At 49.6% G+C, this 22,881-nt stretch overlaps 2 protein-coding genes across 3 annotated transcripts in view; one reads left to right on the forward strand and one right to left on the reverse strand.

Moving 5' to 3' along the window:
* Positions 1-22,881, forward strand: part of RPLP2 (ribosomal protein lateral stalk subunit P2) — a 161,243-nt gene that overhangs the window by 135,265 nt on the left and 3,097 nt on the right. Inside the window, exons 1-2 of one of the 2 annotated variants that reach the window (XM_086613833.1) lie at positions 20,754-20,827; positions 21,355-21,478. In XM_086613833.1, the coding sequence (XP_086469959.1) occupies positions 21,356-21,478 (123 nt within the window). In that variant the 5' untranslated portion in view covers positions 20,754-20,827; position 21,355. Of the gene's footprint in view, positions 1-20,753; positions 20,828-21,354; positions 21,479-22,881 lie in introns of those variants that run through there. The other variant, XM_086613834.1, reaches the window with a different exon arrangement.
* Positions 1,809-17,471, reverse strand: PIDD1 (p53-induced death domain protein 1). Its single transcript, XM_009983207.2, has 15 exons — positions 17,115-17,471; positions 14,971-15,384; positions 14,064-14,267; positions 13,173-13,227; positions 12,770-12,971; positions 11,985-12,113; positions 11,490-11,669; positions 10,738-10,885; positions 9,576-9,711; positions 9,195-9,345; positions 7,690-7,813; positions 6,410-6,528; positions 5,876-5,983; positions 4,716-4,921; positions 1,809-3,982 (listed from the first exon to the last, which is right to left on the reverse strand). Exons 1-15 carry the CDS (start codon positions 17,377-17,379, stop codon positions 3,745-3,747), a joined length of 2,679 nt encoding a protein of 892 aa, XP_009981509.2. The 5' UTR covers positions 17,380-17,471; the 3' UTR covers positions 1,809-3,744.

Raw genomic sequence — 22,881 nt, forward strand, 5'->3', positions numbered from 1 at the left:
AATAACTAAAACACTTGCACATACAGGCACATTTTGCCCTGAACACCGGACATAGAGCTACCTATGGAAAACATTATTGGCTCACATCTCTGCTTCATCCTTCTTTCCATTCAAGAGAGTTCTTCCTTTTTGCAAATATACAAGAAAATTAGCATTCTTTGCTTCCTCAGCCGGGTGGTGTGCTTCTGATCTGCCCTGGTTTTCGCTAGGAAAGGATGCTTCGCTCTTCCTTCCTTTCAAAACATTACAGAACTCCTTGCTAGGAAACTATTCCTAGCTGTCGAATTCCTAACTGGGTGACTTGACAATCAGGGCCAATATCATCTGTTTTTCCTATTACGAGCAGGATCTGCTCTATTAGCTGTGACCTTATAATCAGGTCCATCATAAAAAGACACACAATTTACGTAATATAAATTTTTCAGGAACACACACTTAACTTCCCCAAATACCCAAATCTGTTATAGACATACCTCATTAGAACATCATTTTCCAGTGATAAATACATACCCTTAAATTAACTGGGATATTAGGATGATGTTTAAGTAGATAATACCAGTTTTCTCTTCCCCAAAAGCATAGATTCTCTTTCTCAACATCAAGTCATTATAATATCTGGATAGGTTTCCAGTTTGTTTTTTACAGTCGTTGGTAAAACACAGATCACACCGATCTGACCTACTCGCATTGACCTGTGCTTGCTAAAGAATAAAGCTGAGAACTCTAAGATAATAAAGTCAGAATCGACTTTTCAAAAGATGTCACTATTGCAGCTACATTTTCCCATTATTTTATTCTAATAGCACAGAACACATCTGTCTCCTGTTGCTTTATGAAAAAAAAAACATTTACATACTGACCAGGTCACCTAAAAGCAAACACTTATTTTCCAAGTCTGTGTATTCTCTATCCACACCCCAGGTGCTGCCATGCCGATACCTCAGCATGTAAGGTGGACAGACAAAGGGAAAGGTTAAAAATATAGCAATACAGTTTAACAACCAGATTGCAGTCTTTTAATCCTCTCTTATTGATATATCTATTTACCCACACCTGTAAATAGATTCCTTCCCACCCCTCCCCTTTCCTTTTTTTCTGTCACCTGTAGATGCTGGGGATCATTGGACAGGGAAGAGAAGGAAAATTTTTCTCTGTTGCAAATGAACCTAAATCCACAGAGCAACATAGCTGTGCATGGAGCAGCGAAGAGAGGAGTTACAAAAAACCTTTGCCTGCAAGAGATTTAACCCATTTTTAACACCACGAGCCTACTAGACATAGAGCACATTTTTCTTTACTCACAATTATTGCTTTGTATCCTTTGTGTTCCGAGTCCAGCCTCCCCAGCCCTCACTTCGGCACTGCCTAACTCAGCTCTTGCCTGGCCATCACAAACAGAAAGCTCAGTGCAGCCTGGCTTCATCTTGTTGGAGCTGTGGATGCTCTCCATAGGCTTCCTCAGCCTAGCTTTGCCTTGCCAAACGCCTCCTGCACTGGCCGGAGGCCAGGCTAAGCCTGCACACTGTCCCCTTTAGACCAGGCTTGTCGCTGCCCAGCCCTGCTCCACCTGAGCCCTGGGCATCGCTCAGCCAGTCAAACCCCAGGGATACCATTAACGCAGCTGCAGTCTGCCCTGCGCTGCGCAGCCAGCAGTGCCCAGACAAGAGCTTATCTCCCATTTCTCTGCAGCATGGCCAAGCTCACCCGTCTTTCTGCCCGCAGCTTTAACAGGACCTGGCTCTGTCCAACACCTCAAGGCATTTATGAATCGGCAGACCATGCTGTGAAACAGTTCAGTGCTTATTTTATTCCCTGTGAGAGCAATATGCCCAAATGTGTCTCTCCAAAACCGGAGGAAAGAACAAATACCTCGTTGGTATACATCAAAATTACAGACAAGAACATATGACACAGTCTATCAGAGAAAACATACATTCGAAAGAGAACTGCAGCCTTGAACCCGACACGAAACTTGAGGGGCAGCATGGCCTAAGAAATCAGATCTGAGGAAGTCCCTAGGGCCAAGGTGACAACTCCAGTCTGCAAGTCCTTGTCCGGTGCTCTGGACTGGACGCTAATCACTTCATGGCCTGAGATGTTAGATGGTCTTAAAAAAAAAAAAAAGCAGAATGATTTTATGCCTCTCTTCCAGTAGTACTGACAGCAGGTCTGAAACACAGCATCAGGGAAACCACCGACAGTTTTTCACGGGGGGAAGAAAACACCAGGATTTCTCAGACCTGCAGCTGCAGGTTGACGTTAGGTGTTGCAACCTGGCATTTTTAAACAGATTTGTGTTTTTCAGACTGAGAACAGCCCTTTACATATTGCTTAGAGAGTGGGATATGCTGAATCCAAATCTGTCGTGAAAGAGTTGAACTTACATACATGACAGCAGTGTTTCAAAAAGCTTGCCTGACCCGCTGTCATTAGCGGGTCATTAGTTGAGGCTCATTATGAGATGGGAACAGGAAGAGAAGGGCAGCCCAGCAGCCCCTGACTGAGCAGTTAAAAAGCAATAAACGCCTCCAGCCTTGGACAAGATGTCCAGACTGCAAACCTGAGGGGTGAGCTCAGCACAGGTCATGCAAAGCCAACAGTGCCTATTTCACAGCTGGTCAGACCAGTTTTTGAAATGCAAACTTAAGTCATGCTTTTCACAGAACTTCGCAAGGGGTCACACCTTCACTACTACACAGGCGTATTTCACTGGGAGGATGTGAGGGATATCCCTTGGAAACTGCCAGGGAAATTTTACTTTCACTTAAATTAGAGTCTCTCCCAGAAAAGCAGGGTTGTGGATTTTTACTTATTTGTAAAATAAAACTGGAACCGTGTCAAAGACCAGCAGCGTGTAGGTCTCATCTAAAAATCCTGGCAAATGCAGCAGCCTAGGACAATGGGAAATTTTATTTGTTCCAAAATAGCTTTTGGAGCAAAACCAAATAACGAGCAATTTTGCTAGAAATTAGTTTCTTCTCTTTTTGCCATGAATACTTGGTTTTGTTTTGGGCTTGAGGGAACTGGAAGGGATTTGGCAGAAAACAGAAAACATTTTCATGGAGAACACAGTTCACATTTTCATGTGAGCAAAACACATCATTAATAGAAATAGCTGAACAGTCCCCACCACACCACAGGCCTTCACAACACACTGCCCCTCCACTTTTCCATCGAGCACTGGAGCACAAACAGACACAAATACTCACACCCAGTGTTTCCAGCAGAACACAGTTTCAGGAATAAGTTATAAATAAATATATGTAACATGAGTATTAATTCATTAAAGGCTACTTTAGCCACTACTCAACTGACAGACACTTCAGTCTCTGTTTCTAAAATCTAAAGCTCAAGGTCAAGAACTGGAAGTACAGAAAAGGCTTATAAGTGCACCCTAAACTGCCTGGATTGGCAGAAGTGGCATGTGAGTAGAGACACAAGATTGCTCAGCAGTCTGCTCACAAGTAAACCAACATTGCCCCATCCCTGGAAGTGTTCAAGGCCAGGCTGGATGAGGCTTTGAGCAACCTGGTGTAGTGGAGGGTTTCCCTGCCCATGGCAGGGGGGTTGGAACTAGATGATCTCTGAGGTCTCTTCCAACCCAACCATTTTATGATTCTGTGATTCTATGAACATCCAGCTCCTCGGGCGACACTGGCCCTTGAGGTGGGAGCAGCCCCATGACATTGTTACCCTGGGTGGGCAGAGGGACCCCACACGAAACCCAGTTCTTTCTGCTAAGTGCTACATCATAGCTATTGCAGAGTCCTCAGTGCTGCTCTCCTGCTCCAAGCCCACCCGGCGGATGGACTCCCTGTATTTCTGCTGTCCCAGCTCAATGATGGTTTCGACCTCATCAGCGATGTCCTGGCGACCACTCTCTTTCATGGCTGTAATCAACTTGCTCACACAGTCAGGATTCTCTGAGTTTTGCTGAGCCCATGAGAAAAGCATGTCCAGGATCTGCTTATCAAGGTCTTCCCTAAAGAAAGAGAGAAGAACAGAAGTAACCAACACGGTCTCCTGACTGGCAACCCAAAGAGGTCTTCCCTGAGTTCTAGCCCATGACTGGAGCCCCAAAGAAGTCATCCAGACACACAAAGTGTTGAGTGGGCCTGCCTCTTCCCCACCCATCATACAGGAATTGCAGTTCCTGCACTAAAATCGCTCCTGAATAATTTTTCCTAATGGAAATATCAAATTAAAGCATTCTGCTTTTCAATGTAAATTCCCCACAGGAACAGTAGTTTGGTCATAACAAATCTCATTCTATTCTACTGCTCTGCTTGTTGGTCAGACTGCATGTCCCATGAGGTACCACAAGCTCTTGTTGAATAAAGATGATGTTCACAATTAATGCCATAGACCACTGCTCATTGTCGGAGACGGAGTCCGGCCAGGAATCCAGATCACAGAACAAAACAGGAATGTGACTCATCTGAACTACAAAGCTCATCAGGTTTGTTATTTCCCAATTTTGCTTTTCAAACATAAAGCTTTGTTTTATAATGGCAAGAGAAAATAATGTTTTCCATAAAAAAATGCAATGTTTTGAGAAGAACCATTAGTCAACCCATCTTTTATCCAGTGAACCAGTTCCAGTGGGAAAACTTTCAGCTAGCCAAGCAATAATTTAGACTACTACACTGCAGACAGATAGATCGATAGACAGATAGATGCAACGCGTCGCTGTTGATCGCTGTGTCCTGTCTCACCTGTGATTGTATCCTATGCGCTCAAGCTGCTGGTAAGTCAAGCCCAGGTTCAGGCCGATGGTCTGCCAGTCAGCTCCAATGCGCCTGGCGATGCTCAGCAGGTTGGCCTGTGTCAGGTAGCCAGTCTCGGCGTTGCCCAGGTTCAAGGGAGGAAAGGAGAAGCCATCCAGGTGACCAAGGTTCTCACCCCAGCGGGGTTTCAGTCGCTGTGTCACAGAGAAGAGAGAGAATGTGCTAAACAAAGTGTTTATGTAGAGGGCAGTGCCTGGCCATTCAGTCTCCACACTGAAATTTCCTTCCTCCTACTGGGGAGAAAGGAAGATCTTGGGGCTGAAGAGTCAGGCTGTTTGAAGCAAGGTGCACTCACGCTGGCAAAGACCAGCAATGCTCACTGCCTCCGAAAAATATCAAATCACCCTGTTCACAGTCACACTGACACTGGAAATTTCCTTTCTTGTCCTTACAGAGCCTTTGTCAGTGAACCATCTCCCAAAGCATATCTGCCTCAGCAGTCAAAGAGCACTTTCGGTCCAGGTTTGCAGTTGAGGTTGCCTGTGTCAGAAAGGGATCACGGTACATGATCTGAAGGGAAGCACTCAGCTGACAAAGGTATTTATTGGTTTACGCTTCTCAAAAATCAGCTAAATTCCACAAGCAAAAGTTGCGTTTCTGACTGTAACATACAGCCTCGCCTTTAACGGCCAGTGGCTCACACCACAGTACTTATGCTCAACACCTCTATTCAAATTCAGCCTTCCTCCCTCATCCTAGGCCTTTCTTGTTTTCCTGCTATGTGAGCTGCGTGACAAAGTAACATATAAACAAAACAGACACTTCCCTTAATTACAGCAAGCTTCCTTCTGTTCTACATCCCTCATTCTTTCAAAGGATCCACCCTCTCTGACCACCCATCCAACAAGCCTGTGCTTGACACACAGGACAAGCAGAAGAGATGCAGACCGCTCTCAGGTATTCATGTTTCCCTTTTCAGAAGAGCTTGTGGGGAGCGGGAAATCTCCACCATGACATGGTTGGGCAGCCATTTCTTGCAGTCGTTCATTGCACCCGTTCTCATGGAGGAAGACAAAATTAGCAGAGCAGGAAGGCCATGCTCCTACCCCATCTAGATTAAATTTTCTGTAAGAGACAAAGCAACTCACAGGCAGTTTGATGGGCAGAGTCGCGAGCCAGAGAGAGTCTGGTCCTTTCCTCCTCCTGGTGGCATCTTCAGGGATGCTCTTGGGAACCGCCCCTCGGTAGAAAGAGACCTTTGCAAACAGAAATCACACAGTGAGGCTCAGATTCGAGCACAGTGGCCGAGCCTGTTTGCACCATGCCTTTTCTGTCTGGGAAAGAATGAATTCACCTTTTTCTCACCAATACTCAGTCCATAAACATGGCCTCCCAATTAAGTGTAACTGGGAGGAGCACCAAAGTTTGCCACAAAGGCTGGACTCGCTGCCAACACCCCAACAGTTAATGGCAGAAGTGTTAAGTAAGAGAGCTGAGTGATGAGTGATCCTCCCAGACTTCTCTTCCTGTTTATTCAGGGTTTAGTCAGTAAATGCAGAGCCAAGGGAAAGAGGGGAGGAAAAGAGTCATGCCCAGCGCTCAGAGATTATTATGAGGAGCACTGTAAAAGCAATGATGATGATGAAGGAGGAAACAAAAAGTCAGTGTAACTGGTTGCTCACCTGGCCTTTTACAGCTTGGCCTTTCCTGTCTACAGGGGAGGTCACATAGATTTCCTTCATGTTCTTCAAGTGCGAGTAAAAAATAAACGACAGACGTCCATCCACACAGTCAGGGCGATCTGTGCAGAGAAGCAGCAAACACTCAACTTGTGCAGAAAAGTGTGCAGCTTTTCAAGCCTGGCCAACAGCTCACCACCCACTAGCAGCCTCGATGCTACTATCTACTCTTGTACTCATGCCTGAAAGAATTGTAACCCCTGCTTCCTTGCTGGGTGACAAGGGAAAGCAGAAAACACTGGCTGTGGAGAAAGCAGGTCCTACAGGTGAAAACAGAGAATGGCCACAAGGTGGAGATCAAGTTCAAGGACAGAAGTCAAGGCAGGGCAAGACACTCAGATGGAGTCAAGTCCATCCTTGGCACTTCCCTCCCATCCTTGGTCCATCCTACCCCTTGGTGGGTGGAATCAGCTGCAGTAGCATCCTGTAATGAACACAAATAGGTCACCTATCTTTTTACCGTTTCTGCAGTGGATGCAGAAATAGGAATAGAGCTAAAAGGAAAAAAAAATAATCAGGTACAACATTCATATATGTAATTACCTATAAATTAAGTTATAGTCCAGCCTAAATCAGGACAGAGGGACAGACTCTGCCCTCATGAACTCCACTGAAAGACCAATGCACTGCGTTATTCTTCACGGAGTTGCGCTCCATTTACACCAAGGAAACTGAGCTGTACGTTCAGGTTTTGCAGAAAATGGCTCAGTTTGCAGCTGGAACAGGTCCAGACACATTGGGGCATAAAACATCATCTTGAGTTTTGGTCCTGCTCCCTCTTTCCTTAATGACTCCGTTAGAGAGAATTCTTTGCTCTGGATTATTTCAGAAATACCTTCTCCCAAAAAGTATCTTTATATTGTGTTCTCTCAGAAATGGCCATTCTAGTGTGGTGTCTAAGATGCAAGGAAAAGGGTATAGCTGGCTGCAGAAGCAGATCAGTCATAAACCAAACGTATTTGGCTATTCCCCTCTGCAGGCTACACCAGCATGAGAAGAAATGAAAGCCTGCAAACAGCACTTTCCTTCATAGGGGAAAGTAGTCACAGAAGTTGGGTGACCAGAGAATGTGACAAGTTCAATGTCCATGGGCTGGCTGCTGTGAGTACTGGGTGAGCTGGAGACAGGGAGGAATGCCACGGAGTACAGCCCCCAGCAGAAACACGCCTAGGGCTAGAGAAGCACAAGATGTAGGAGCAGAAAGGTGCCCAGCACTACCATACCCATATCAATGCTGATGCCTCGCTCAAAAGCGGCAAAAAATTGCTCTCCCTCAAACATCTCCACCATGTCGGATGGCTCAGGTCCTCGATAGCGGTCCTGCAGCTTCTTCAGCACTGGGTCAACCTGACAAGGATGACAACACAGGACCCCATGTTTGGTCTGAAGCACGTCTGTCCCTTGACCCACGTCCCTACGCCCATGATGTTCCTCTCACTCATCTTCAACAGGGCAAGTCCATTTGACATAGAAAGGATGCAAACAAACAAACAAACACCCACCCCCTCCTATCCCAGGTACATTCACTACAGAGAAGGAAGTGGTGCTCTGAGTTTTGTGGCTTTCCTATTTCATGTAGCTTTTCCCTATTTTCATTGTAGCCACATGCTACAATAGCACACAGCTGAGGACACCAGAAAGCTCATTTTGGTTTTGCAGCTTGTGACCACACGGCCAGGCTTGGGGTCTCAGAGGCAGTGCAAGAGTCAGCCTAGAGCCGAGGTGTCTATTCTCCTTTCTATTCTTCTCTCTCACCCCATGACCATCCCTGGCAGGAACACAGACACCCCCAAACCCTGATCTCACTGTGAGTGCCATTGCTGCCTCCTCCGGAAACAATTTTAGCCCAGAACCCAAGACACAAAGAATCCTTACAGATGTTTATGCCCATGGGTCATTTCAATCGAGGAGAACAAATAGAGAAAAAAAAAGGAGCAACCAGACCAGAGGATTATGCAGAGAGCTGGATACTCAGCTGAGTTCTGGCAGTCTGATAAAACAGCCCTCACCTCACTGAGCTGCAGTCTGTTGAGGTACACACTCTACAAACATGGATGCATGTTTACTTTGCTAACCTCTGAAGCAATGCTGCTGAGGGCTGATACCCCTAGGGAAGAGGCAGCAGAAGAGAATGCATGAGCACTTCCCATCTCCTTCTCTACAAAGTCAACCAGATTAGCTCAAACTAACAGCTAAACTAACCCGGTGTTGCACTGAGGCAGATTAAGCAGGGCTCCTGTGTTCTGTTCCACTGCTTGAACTGTAAACAGCAAGGAACATTGGGAAGAGTACTATTTCTAAAGGCTCCAGCTGAAACCAAAGCAGTGCTTCTGCCCACACTACCAGCCCATGTCAGACAAGTCACGTGTTAACTCTAATACCTTTGACTGAAGTTTAAGCCAACATGTTTTGCCTCATGTTTGCTGGATGCTAATGGCACACACATGGCCAGTCACTGTGGCTCAGCTGATTTTAGCAGCCCAGTCCTCAAGGTTCGCAGGGGAGGAAATCACTGCATGGCCGCATCCCCTGCTGCATGCAATGAGTTTTCCTTCTTCTCCCAGCTCCCAGTGAGCCAGTATCACACTACCAACACAGTGTGGTGACAGCATACCCCAGTCATGACCCCGCAGCAGTGAACAGGACCCTTTTGTGCACTACTGCCCTTACGTCCTACAAAAGGAGGCCCAGGAAGCTCAGGAGCAAGGCAACGCAACCCAGATCAGACCTTGTGCTTGGGGACACACTGCAGCAGGACTTGCTCGGGGTCCTTCTTCCTCTGCAGAGCAATGAAGTTCACTTGGTACATACGCAGCCGCTCATAGACTTTCTTGGCAATGCCTCCAATGTAGGTCTTGGTGGCGTACCATAGCCAGTACCTGGCAGAGAAGGAATTAAGAAAAAGGAGGGATCCTGCCTAGGAAGAGATCCAGTGTCACACCCACGAGACTGTAAAAAATGATGGGTAGAGAAAAAGTGCTAAGCTGGGCCTGACTTGCAAAGGGAAAAGGGAACAGGTAGAGTTAATGGCATGACCCCTGGTCAGAGTGTGGGAAAAGCAAGGCAGAGTAACATCCCATCTTTTCCTCAGGACTAATCCTGCACTTACCAGGAGAAATGGGTGACTTCAAACACTGCAAAAAGATGGGTGAATTCCAGCACCACCTGGCTGGTAATGTCATCCCAAGTTTGGCCCTCCAGGTCACCGTGGAGAAGATGCAGCCTTGACCGATCCAAATTTAGCCCTAAAGGCAACAATGATCAAGAGATGCTACATGAAGCAGAAGCCCTTATCTATGACCTTGCAAACTCAGCCACAGTTTTGGGTAATTCACTCTTTAAAAACACCAAATTAAGGCTCATGGCCTTCTCTTCAGTGCCCAGGACTGAATTTTGGTCAAAGAAGAGCAGCAATAAAAGGATGAGGTTACCCCAATGCTTCCAGTACATCCTGCCAGAATATGTAGACTTAAACTGATAGTATGCCCATTTCCAGGAACAGATTCATTAGACAATTCCCATCACCAATATCTAGGGTTATTAATTTCTATCTCTTTCTAAACATACATCCCACAGACTTTTCAATCCTGATGCACTTCAAACATAGAAATACCAGGTAGTGTTACAACGAATTCCAAGTCACGCCCAAAAACATTCACAAGAAAGCCAGGAAAGGTCAAAGAAAACAGGAATTGGGAGACACAGGGTACTCAGCACACAAACAGAGGAATCCCTGGCAAGGCTGAGGCTGCTTATAGCAGTATTCAGAGTGGGAAACGGCATGGTGTATGATCCAACATTTTTAACTGCAGTGTCCCAGCACCTGATCCAAGGGCAAAGAAGAAAGAGAAGGCAGACCACTGGAGGCAGCATCTTCATTACCTGCTGCACGCTATTCCCAATCGTGAATCAAAGCCCTTTTACAAAGCATCTCCTCAGCTGGCAAGAGTGCCTCTCCAACCCATGCCACACCTATGGTACCAAACCCAGCAGTCTAAACACACATGCAGTTCAGCAGAGAAATCCATTTGCCAAGGCCATTCTCCCAGCTTGTGCTGGTCTGTGAAGCCCAGCGCCGGTCTGCTGGACCTGAACTACCTTCAGCTCCCACCACCCTGCACTACCACTCACTCAGCAGACACACCTTGCTGTTCTGCAGGAAAAGCAGCAAGCTTTACTACTAACAGGAGAGGCAAACAAAATTCCCAGCTTGCCATTCACAGTTTTCCGCACATGGAGTTTCTCTTCGCAAATTTTGGGAATAAACTGACCTGTGACTCCAGGTGGGAGGGGCAGCTGAATTCTCACTGGCCTGAGAAAATCTACCAGGGAGTCCTGAGAGAGGCAGAGCAGGGGACTGGCTCTGCACCCTGCATCGGCCGTGATTTCCTCTATCTCTTCGGCAGAGACTGGCAGCACCTGGATGTGGAAGAAACCAGTGTGAGCTGAGCAGTCAGGCACACAAATTCACTCACTCAGTTCCCCCAGCATCAAGCAGGCAAATGCTGCTCTTGGCCCAGTGAGAAATGGAAGCACAGTGAACTTTGCCTGAAGTCTGCTCTAATACTGGTGTCAACCTGGCAAGCTGGGACAGACCAAGGTATTACAATGGCCTTTAGCAGTATCTAGCAACTCTACAGAACAATTCATTTCAGTGGGGGGGCTTTAGAATTAGATCCAAATAAATAATCCGTCCCCAGCCTCACTCACTGAGCTGTTCTGCCAAGTTCAGTCTGGTTTGCGAGGGAACAAGAGGCAAAACCTCCTTGTGTTCTCTTCAGAGCAGCTACCTACTGATTTGCCAGAGGCAGCACTGGCAGAGCTGCGAGGAGATCCCTTTTCCACACAGGGCAGCCTGGAGCACAACCCATTTGCAGGTGGGGAAGCTAAGACAGAAGGTGATCTGAGATGGGTCAGCCCATGAAGCATCCCTAGGGCGGACATCTCCCTTTCAGCTCCCTACTTGGCACGGGCCAACAGCTGCACAAGGGCTTACCAAAGCTCGTTTTTAAAGCGTGCGTACCTGCAGCTTGACACTGCGAGTCTCTTCAGTGACTCCCGGAGGAAAGGTCACTTTGATGTTTGGATCCACACTGGAAAAGAGCAATGTCCCCTCTGATGGCACTTTGCATTCATTTTGCACAAGTCGGGACACAATGAGGAACCAAGAGAAGTGAAGGACACTACAGTGAGCCACATGCTTCTGTAACAGAAGACAGGGAAGGCATATGGCATAATACACATACACAAGAAAAAAAATGCAGGAAAATAAATGCCAGTAACAGCTGAGCAGATGAAAGCACTAGAACAGGGATGAAGCACAGCAGGCTGCAGCTCATCACCTTCAGGAGACACACCTCCATGAGAGAGGAAACCTGGAGCTGAAATCCACCACGTTTTACAGCAGGTGGTCAAAACACAGTTCATGAGATGTTTCAAATGGGCTCCCTCTTGGATGGGCAAAACCAAAGAGGGGAACAGGAATGATGTGTGTCACTGGTCATTCCAGTCTGCTTACCTTTGATTTTCTCTTCTGCTCCACTCTTGTTCTCAGATCACTCCAGCTCTGCCCACTGAAGGTCCGAACTACCACCTCACGCTGGTGAAGGGTTTGAGGAGAGGCATATGGCATCCAGATCTGCACCTCCTGGCAAAAAAGCATTCCCGTGAGACACCAAAGAAAAGGATAAAACCAAGCCTAGGTCTGCACTGTGGCTTCCTGTGCAGACAAGAAGGGGGAGGGCGAAGCACGGCCTGTATGCAGGGAGTAGAGGAGGAAACAGGAACCTGGTCTGTCCTGCAGCCTCCAGGGAGGTGACAGGAGATGTCAGGTCCACTATGTAGTATGACAGCAGGAAAAGGTCAGCAGCTTGTGGGCAGAAAGAGCAAAGCAACTTCTGCAGCAAGTTGCTGTCAGCCACAACAGAGCTGGTCAGCTTGAACGAAAACCACACAATCAGACTTTTAGGGGAGGATGTGAACCATTCCCCCTGCAGGTAAAGGCCAACTGCTGAAACAGCACTTATCCTCTGGCACAGGAGGGAGGGTTGTGAGTGAGGGAGGTTATAGCTCAGCTCAAGCAGGAGCAGTGGTGAAGGCAAAGGAGCCAGACCAGCACAGTGCCAGTGAAGCTGGCTATGTCCTTTCTGAGTCTTTGCAGCAGGGCTTCTTTGAAAGGCAGTCCTGCAGCTATTTAAAAGCAGCAGTGATAGGGGTAGCTGTCTCAAAAGTCCCAAAAGTCTCTCTCAGAAGACTGCCAAGCAGAGGCAGATTGATCAGGAGGTGGCCTGGATGTGTCCTCACCTGCTGGAATTTGACCCCATGAGGCTGCAGCTCCAGGACTCTACTCAGCAGGACATCATGGTGTCTCAGCTTTACCCACCGAGGATCTGGTGCAAGGGTTCGGAAGTAGATCCGCAGAGGGTCAGAGGCAGCACCCGGTGGAAAGTAGAAATGGATGCCAGAGGCCAGGATCACTTTGCAGCCTTCAGAGGTGACAGTAAAGCTTCCAGAAGAAATGCATGAATGTATGATACCGTGCCATGACTTCAGCCTTCCAAAAATCTACAGAAGAATCTCTACCTTGTGTTTGACTGGCCTACTGAAGCCATAAGCTCCTATACACATGTAATACCCAACACGCACCGATCTTGTTTGGGACCTTGTTACACCACTGTAACATAAGTTCTAAATAAGAGAGGCTTACCTGTCCTCTCCTGATGCGAGGAAGAGTCTTTGTAGCCCTCTGGCACTGGACTCATCTGCGGCAATAAGAAGGTTTGGGTAGGAGGAGGACACAGAGGTTACTTAAATCAGGGTTTTGGCTTAATCCTAATCTGACAGAAGTCACCAACAGAACCCTGCTCCAACTGCAGTGGGATTCGGATTGAGCAGCAGCAGGAGGATGGGAAAAGGCCTAGGGGTCCCAAGACGCACTGGAAATGCTGACTCGCCCCCAGGAAATCTCAGAAGCAGAGGGAATCAGAAAATATTTCAGTCTACCATCCCTGCAGCTCTCAGGGCCATGTTTGGCTGCCTGGGACCACCCCTGGGAATCAGCGCTTGCTCTTGCGAACGTGAGCACCACTGGGAAACCCTGCTCAGACTCCTGCTCATTCGTCACCTTCATGTTCAACAAAGAGCTGCTCCTCTGCAGCCTGAGAACCACAGGAAGGCGGGAGACAACTGCACAGCAGAACGACCTCTTATTGCTCTCTGTGCTTCTAGCATGAGCCACCGCAACCTTAGGGCCATGCAGCAAGCCCAAGAACTGGTGCTCACCCTGCTAAAAAGGCTTGACCCCTTTAGGGGCCTCTCCTGATCCGACTCCTGTGAATCCCATTTTCACTTCCACTGCAAAACCTTTCCTAGCAAGCCCAATTCCAGGGACCACTGAGCCCTTCAGACTGGGCCTGGGCTCGTAAAAACAGAACTAGTACTGTCTGTATCCTTACAACCTAATAATTATTCCAGACACATAAATACTGATGTGATTTCCCCCTGCTTGTCTTCTCTAATCCAAGCCCATCCACACCATTCTGGGCTGAGTGACGGAACAGCTGGGCAGAACCCACAGCAGCAGAAGCTTTGCAATTACCAGCCTGCGGGGACGGCTCAGTTTCTCCTAAGGGATTGCCTCGGAGGTGTACGAATGGCGAAGTCTGGATCTCAGGGGGGACTGCACGGAGGCAGTTGTTCTGCAGATCAAGTCTGGACAAGTCGGGCAGGCTGGCGAGCGCGGCAGGGACCGTCACCAGGAGATTGCTGTGGAGATGCAGCCGCCGCAGAGACTTCAGATTGGCTGCAGGTTAGAACAAGAAATGACCCCCGTCGTGCTGTTAATTGGATTGCACATCGGCTCTAACCCCCTGCCGCTCTCCTCACCCCGTGTGCACGCACACACAAAAAGGGAAAAGCACGAGAGACCAACATCTCTTTAGCTCACACAATAAAGGGGTCCAGAGAATCAGCCGGGAGGCAACGCAGCCTCCTCCGCCCTCTGCTTTTCGCACCCAGCTACAAGTAGGGGTGTCAGATGCTTCAATGACAGCGTCATGACAGCCCGGGCCCAAAGTAATACAGGGCCCGAGGCCCAGCAAGCTCAGCAGCAGAAGTCAGAGCCTGGTTCCATGGACTGTCCACAGTGGACAGCGCAATATCGAACCCACATTTGCATCCCATTAAACGCCAGCTCTGCTGCTTCCAGCCCTGCACGGTACCCAGAACTAGCCAGGCCAGATCCTCAGCTATCGTAAATTGTATTGAAATCTTAGCAGTCTTGCTGGTCCACAGAAGCAGAACGCATGGTCCAGAGAGCCGTTAATGCTCAAAGGGACTGATTGAACCAACCATGTTTCTTCTGGATATCCCTTCCTTCTGGCTCTAACGTAACAGACGGTTTCTGTTGACAACTCTGGGGACGGAGACCAAGGGCCTCAGGAACCTCAGACTGTACCAAAAGCTCAGCCAGCCTGTGTCCTTCTTTTGCCCTAGAAAATACTTACCTAAGGAGTCTGGGATGCTTGATAAGCGATTCCCAGAGAGATCCAGCTCTGTGCAGTTGTGCAGACTCCCCAGTTCTTCGGGGAGGAATTCTAAAGCATTTTCTGAGAGATCCAGGACCTGCAGCACTGCCAGCTCCCCAATGCTCTGAGGTAAGTCCTTCAGCTGATTTTTCATAGCAGAAAAGAAAGTCAACTTGCTCAGAGAGCCAAAGTCCTCAGGGAGGGCCACCAGGCTGTTGTGGCTCACCAGGAGCATGCGGAGGCTGGGGAGGTGGAGGATGCAGCTGGGCAAGGTGGAGAGGCTGTTGAAGCTGAGATCCAGGTGGGTGAGACACCTCAGGTTCCCAACACCTGGTGGCAAGCTTGTCAGGGAGCCATGCTCACACGAACCAAATTCATCCCTGGCATGGCCACCTGGATGTGGAGGGAAGGGGAGGAAGAGGTGGTCAATACGTTACAGGGACACCTTCACCAGCCTCACGTGAGATTCCTCAGCACAGAGACCAGAAGATGGGGAGTTACTGATCACAATGAGCACCACCGATTAAAAAGCACTCATAGAGAAGTGAGCTTTCTGCTCCTTGCCTCAGTTTCCTGGTCAGTGAAAAGTCTGCAATGGTGAAGATCTATTATGAAATCAAGAGATGCCATAGCCAAGTCGTAGAGCTCTGCTAAACACATCTGGAGATGAAGCTCAGAAAGAGCCAGGCCACTCCACACATCTACCACCCTTCAGCAGGGTGGCCTCCCACTCTCCTTCCCCAACTCTTCCCCACCAGCACCAGTGGCCAACATGCAACACTTTATGGACTAAGGAGTCATTCCTCACCCTCCAGGCTCTACTCATGCTGTTGAGGGATGAACAGCCCTGAAGACTAATATCTGCCCTTGCAAGACTGAAGAGCAGATGTGAGGAAAGCAGTGAAAATATGGAAAAAAGTGCATGTGATTCAGTATTGTGTAGGCCAGACAGCGCAGAGGGAAGGATACAAGCCCCTCATCCCAGCTTGCGACACTCAAACTGGAGAAGGGCTGCACCCACAGAAAATAAGTCAAGCAAACAACAGGAAACTTCCCAAACCTCCATTTCTCCATCATTTCCTATTCTCCCTCCACTGTTGTCTATTTATGTACACATACAGCAGAGGGCACCAAACATTTTTTATGCTGCCTAATAGTAAAAAAGAGAACAATCAAACTAACAGACACGTTGCACTTCGTACATAAGAAAATCTTGGCAAACTATTTTATTGCACTTCAGGATGCTCGGGGTGTGTGTGCATCTCACAAAACAAGCCTGAGAAAAAGTAGTGCTGTTATCTTCACCTTGCTAAAGGGGGAAAAGACAAACGAAATTGTTTACATGAAAAATCTGTGGCAGATATAGAAACGAACCTCAATCTTTTCAGTTTTCAGCTAGAACCCTGAATTCTGGCCACAAACTCCCCCTTTTTTCTCTCATTTCTTTTCAAAATTCCACCTCTCAAAGAGCAAATGATTCAGCCTGATACAGAAATTAGACTATTTTTGTTGAGATCCTCCTACGACAAAGAGATAAGAAAGTCAAAGAATGACCTAATATTTATAGGTCTAACAGTTATTACAGTTTGCCAAATTATACGCACACCCTGAGTCATACTTCTGACAAAATGTTGAGCAGCCTCTTCTGGTCTGTCTTGAACTCTGCTAAACCTATGCTGACACGGAGCAAGGATTAAGCTAGGATTGATTCAGATGGAAACACAGCAAAGACAGCTCATTATACTCCCAAAAATTAAGGACAGGCTGAACATTTACCGAAAAATCCAACACCTTTCAATCCTCCTCTCCTTGCAAAACTGTGAAAAAAACGCTCGTCTTCTAGAGGATGGCTAAGGAAAACGTTGCCGCACCAACCCAACCAGACTCCGAAAACCAGTCCCTAGGCAGCTGTAGAAACAAAGGAAGGGAATAAGAGTCTAGAAGCTGTATCTTGTTGAAATCTGCAGGCAGCTCCGAGCAAAGCTAAGAGCCAAAGCTGTAGTCAGAGGCACTAAACCAAAACAATTCCAAGCGCAGTTTGTCCTGCGAATGTGGAGAGAAGGATTAAAAAAAAAAAACGCTGAGCCTAGAAAAGTTGGATGGTGATGGGCCCAGGAATTTACCTTTGAGCACCAGGGATTTCAAGTGCCTCAGAAGAGGAAGGATGCCCAGTGCAGTGTCAAGGATCCGATCGTTGGTGCTGAGCCGGAGGAACTCCACCTGCACCACCTCTCCCCGTCGCCCCTCGAACAGCTGGAGGAACCGGTGGCAGCCGTCAGGATAAACATCCAGGTTCAGCCTGTTGTCTGCAAGGCAGGAGCCAGCGAGCACAGGAGCGTCCAGAGCCCCCTCCCCGCACTCGTCCCCAAGCCCCAGCAGCTCTGCCATCTTGTGCGTCTTGTCCACGGGGTCTGGACATGCTCCGACTTGCCAGGCAGGCAGGCACCGGCAGCACCACCAGGCAGCCGGGACACGGAAGAGAAAAGATGGCTCTGAAAGAGAACACAAGTGCACGATGAAGGCCTCCTGCCCCAGCCCAGAGTGGCTGGAAACAGTTTATAATCAGAGCAAGAGGGCAGGAGGGACTACTGGCGTGTTTCTGAAAGCTTTGTGGGCAGAGAGCACAGAAACGCAGGGTTATGGATGCCACGGAGGCTTCTCCTCCTAGGGAAAACCTCTGAGTTCTCCTAGCCGACACCTCAGCAGGGAACGGAGCAATTACACACCATTAGAAAAAATGGCAACTTTAATTGTAAAAGACAAAAATGTTTGCCTGTGCCTTATGCAGATCGCAAAGTGCCTCAGTGGGAAGCTTTACAAGCAGAAGGGCAAACCAGGGCAGAGAGAGCCAAGCCAGAAGCAGAGCCCAGAGGCTGCTCGCAGGCTGCAACGTGACCTCATCGAACCCGTTGGTGACACCGAGTGCCAACAGGATAAAAGCGAGTGTAGATGAAAACAGTCAAAGGGCAGCAGAGCAAACGTGGCAGGGCCAGAGAGGGGGTTAGAAAAGGCACGCCCATGGCACAGGAGCACTGGACTGCGCAGTGGGACCAGGGCTCTTGCAGAGTTGCCTCCGCAGGGATGCTCTAACGCAGCAAACCAGGCACGAAGCCACGGCCGGCTAGTTACCAACTAGTCCTTGTTTCCTTCCCTCACAGTACCCTCCACGGCTAAAGAGAAAGGGGAAAAGTAGATATCACACAGTGCATGCTAACAAGTATTTAAACCCAAAGGAGCAGAGGTATGAAATTTGAACAAATTAATTATTCCTCTGCCTTCTTAGTGTGAAGAAGCCTTCATCCACCCGGGACTTTCAAAGTCAGCCACCGTCATCACAGCACACTGGTAGTGCAAAGCACCGTGCTTGTTTTCATATCAGTAGTCGCATACTTCCAAGTCCTCCTGTTTCCTGCTCTTTCCACTTCCTTCATCTTTTGCAACTCCTCCTGAGCTTGGCAATTAAACTAGCTTATGGTGTGAATATCAGGAGTTCTTTTTAAACCCCGCCATGGATCGAGTAGGGGAATAGAAGTTTCTTTTGAGTGAGTGATGCAGAACTACAAAAAGTTGTAATGGCTTTAACACACAAGGACAGCAGAAGCAAGCTAATGCCCCTGCAACACCCAGAGGAGCAGTGCTTTTTACCAGTAACCTGTGAGACATGGCAGCACTGACGTCCCCAAGGCACAGTCTGCGGGGAGGCATCACACCCAAAAGAGCAGAAACGTTATGGACACATAAGGACAGGAAGAAAGCTAAATGAAAACTACTGCTTTAGTAAAAATGTGTTTCTTACAAAAAGGCTGCACACAACACATACACAGCCCTTTTACAAATACATGTAAGCGAAAAGACCATCTGCTATAGCTTTGTAAAGCTATTGATGGTGAAGGAACCAGAGGCAGCTCTGAACTGGAAAGGCTGGGGAGGCTCGGAGACCACAAATGCAGCCTCAGGCGTGGGTACAGGACACGGGCAGGCACCCTGTGCACAGGCACACACGCACGCTCGCCCCAGGCTGTCCTCACCTGCCCTGCCGCCAGCGCCGGCAGCCCCAGGCCCCCATTACCCCACATCCCACAGGGCCCCTGAGCCAAGGCTCAGCCCCCGGGGGCTCCCCCCGCAGGACCTACAGCCCAGCAGCCAGGCCACACGCACCGTGCCCCGCTGAGCACGGCCACGCTTGTCTCACCCCTCCGCACCCGGTCCCCGGCAGCAAAACCCGAGTCCCAAAAGCTCCGCCGTGCTCAGTTTGGCTCGGCTCAGCTACAGGACTTCCTGAAAAGTTTGCGGCGAACGGCACTGCCGGGGCGGGACGAGCCGGAGGAGGTGCCAGATGCAGCGGGACAAGAAGCAGGCGGCTCTGGGAAACCGGGGCCAGGCGTCCCGCTAGCACGAAAATGTCACCAAGTGAGGTTTTCCTAACACCGCCACGGCCTCGGCACCCCGGCCAGTCCCGGTGCGCTCCCCTGGGCTCACACATAAGGTCAGCCTGCAGGGAGCAGGAGGCACGGGCACCTCTTGGTGCTGTGCTCCTTCACTGCAAATTCAGGGAGAGAAACGTAGCCGGAGCTGGGGCTGCAAGCCCAGCAGGGCACGGTGCTTGATTCTGCAGAGCCAGCTGTCGGTCCGCCCAGAACCACGGGGCTCTGCCACGGCTGGGCCTTCGCTGCCCCGCGTGCTCTGGGAGGGTGCCTGCCTCCAGCTAGCTGTCTGGCAGGGAGGGATGCCATTCCACCTAACACTGCATCCTGGCGAGGCCCCACAGCGTTTGTGCTGCTCTGCGTTTTGCTCGGAGGGGCAAAGCCGGGGTTTTCTGTAGCGGTGAGTTTCCAGCTGGTGCCCCGATGCTGTGACGTGGCAGTGGTGCTGCGTTAACGCCCTAGGAGAAGCGCCACTTGCCCAAAGCTGTACACGGGCTGCACAGCTGTATCAAGAGATCGGCTGCACAGCGCCGATCAAGGAACCGGCTCTATCAAGGAACAAGAGATCAAGTGATCTGTGATCCAGGAACCAGCTGTATCAAGAGACCAGCTGCACAGCGCCTTGAGGGAAATTTCTTTTCCCACAAGGAGAAAACACTAACCGCTGACTGCCTCTCTGAAGCACTTCTTCTGTGACAAACTGGGAGCCTGCTGTTTTCTGGCAGAGAAATGGAGAGCGCTTTCACCCACACGGGGTTTCGGGGGGGCCTCCAGAGCAGCAAGGCAGATAGCCAGAGCCTCCTCACAGTCCTGCTGCCGCCGGAGTTCTGTTTATTTGGGTCCCGTGCATTTTGGCACAATGTTAACCTTTCACTTTTACTCATTTTCCTAATCCGGGAAGGGATCAAGCGAACCAAGCCCGGGAGGTAGCTCCCACAGTCCCGCAGCGAGGCCTGGCCCCTGGTTTCCAACTCCTGGCCTCCCCCGAACGGCACAGGCCGCCCGCTCCCTGCTGCTAACCGCCGTTCCTCAGCGGAGCGGCCTGCGCTTCCCGGGAGGCCGCACCGGCAGGGCAGGGCACCGCGGCGGGTGTCACCCGGCCCGCGCCAATGCCACGGTTCGAGGGGAAAAAAGGCAAAAACCGTGACGACTGAAAATTAACCGCTGAGGCGGCACCTGCCTCAGCCGCGCCCCACGGCACCGCTCCGCGCATGCGCTGTCGGCCGCGCGGCAGCTGCAAGGCCTGCAGCTTCCCATTGGCCTGCCCGCTCCCCGCCGGCCCGAGCCAATGGCAGCGCACGTTGTTGAGGGGTGGCGGGAAGAAGGCGTCGCCGCGGAGCCGCCCCTTCCTTTCCGCCGCCGGACTGCCGTGGCGAGCGCACGTTCCGGGCCTGTCTCCCGCTTCCTGCCAAGTAAGCGCGCGGCGGCCGCTTCCCCCCCTCTCCCGCGGGAATGGCCGCCCCCGGCGCACCAGCTCCCGCCCGCGGCCGCCGGCGGGGCTCGGGCGAGACGGCGGGTGAGGGGAAATGGCGGCCATGTGCTCTCGCGGCCTGGGCCTGGGCCCGCCGAGGGGCGGGACGGGCTTAGGCGGGCGCCGTCCGGGGGACGGAGAGGTGCCCGGGAGGCCGCGGTGCCGCTCTCCGCCGAGGGGAGCGTGCGGTGCGCGCAGCCTCAGGCCCGGCCGGCGGCCCGGGCCTGCCTTCGGGCGCGGCGCAGCGCGGGAGCCGCGGCGCCGTTTAACGGGCCGGCTTGTGCGCGGCCTCGTGCTGGCGGGAGGCCGGTGCGCAGCCTCGCGGGTTACGGGTTTTCATCTGAAGGTAGAGCGAAGCAGCTGTGGGCGGCAGGGTGAGGTTTGCCGCCCCCCCGGTGGGGAGCTGAGCTTCTCCCGAACGTAGAACCGGATCATTGGCGGTGAATATCCTATTCTCCCGTTTCCCAGGATGCGTTACGTCGCAGCTTACCTTCTAGCGGTCCTCGGTGGCAACGAGTCTCCCACGTCGAAGGACTTGAAAAAGATCCTCGACAGCGTCGGCATTGAGACAGACGATGAACGCATGAACAAGGTGCCGTTGGCTATTCGCTCCAAACAGTCGTGTCCCAGTCAGCCTCTGACATTGGAGCTGTTTCCTTGTCTTCGACCTTTCTTTGGTCGCCTTGCTCTTGATCTAGTCTTATTTTGTTTGGGTGTCTGCTGGTCATTACATGTGTGATTTCTGAAACACTACTCAACCAATCAGCACTATTTTTACAACGTTTTTGCAGAAGTCTGGCTTTCTTAATTTAATGCCTGTCCTCCACAAAGATCTCTGTCAGCTGTTGCTGACTTCTGACTGTTCAATCTAATAACTTTCAATGAAATGGAGGCTACAGATAAGTATGTACCTAAAATAAGTTCTGTTCTGCCATAACATGTAGTTTGCACTTAATGTTTAAATTTGGGTTTTGGTCGGTGTTGATTCAAAGCTAACACTTTTGAAGGCCTTATTTAGTGTAATGTAGAGAAGCGTTTGCTCCTTCCGCAAAACACATAGGCAAATTATAACATGGACATAAAAAGTATTCAGTAATAACAATATCAACGTAGGAAGATTTTGGAAATTACTGCTGAAATGGTTGTGTTGAAAAACAGGCTTTTTAAGAAGAGAGTATCTTAATTAGAATGTTTCTTGAATATAGTAGATTTTCCGCCTTGTGGACTTGAAAATAAATGGCCATGGGAAAAATAACCAAAACCGTGGTCTTACTACCACGTCCATACTTGTGTGTGGAGTGTTTCCAGAGAAGCAAAGGAAAAAACAACTTACTTTCCCAGCTGGAGACTATTTTACCATAGGCCAAACCAAACAGTGGGCTGACTGCGTCAACAGCATCCTTGTTATGGTTTGGGATGTTGGGCTGAGCTCGTGGTGCGCCTGTTTACATGCCAGGTCTTTCAGCTTTGGCTTATTTATGTGTTTAATACCTTCTTAAATTAGTTGTTTTCTCTGATCCTCCAGTATCCAGAAAGCTTCTCTGGAGTTTGTTTTAGTCATGATTCATAGATTCATAGATTTCTAGGTTGGAAAAGACCTTAGAGATCGAGTCCAACCGTCCCTAATCCCCATTAAACCATATCGCTAAGTAGATCATCCACCCTATTCTTAAACACATCCAGGGATGGGGACTCAACCACCTCCCTGGGCAGCCTATTCCAGTGGCTGACAACCCTTTCAGAGAAGAAATACTTCCTAATATCCAACCTGGATCTCCCCTGACTAAGCTTATACCCATTTCCTCTTGTTCTATCACCCAACACTAATGTAAAGAGCCCTTCCCCTACCTCCCCACCATCTTTTCTCAAGTATTTGTAGGCTGTAATCAGGTCTCCCCTCAGCCTCTTCTTCTCCAGGCTAAACAGCTCCAACTCCCTCAGCCGCTCCCCATAAATTTTATTTTCCAGCCCCTTGATTGATCAGTCTTTTCCTAT

Source organism: Tauraco erythrolophus, chromosome 6 (genome assembly GCF_009769465.1).
Source record: "Tauraco erythrolophus isolate bTauEry1 chromosome 6, bTauEry1.pri, whole genome shotgun sequence".
Classification (NCBI taxonomy): Eukaryota; Metazoa; Chordata; class Aves; order Musophagiformes; family Musophagidae; genus Tauraco; species Tauraco erythrolophus.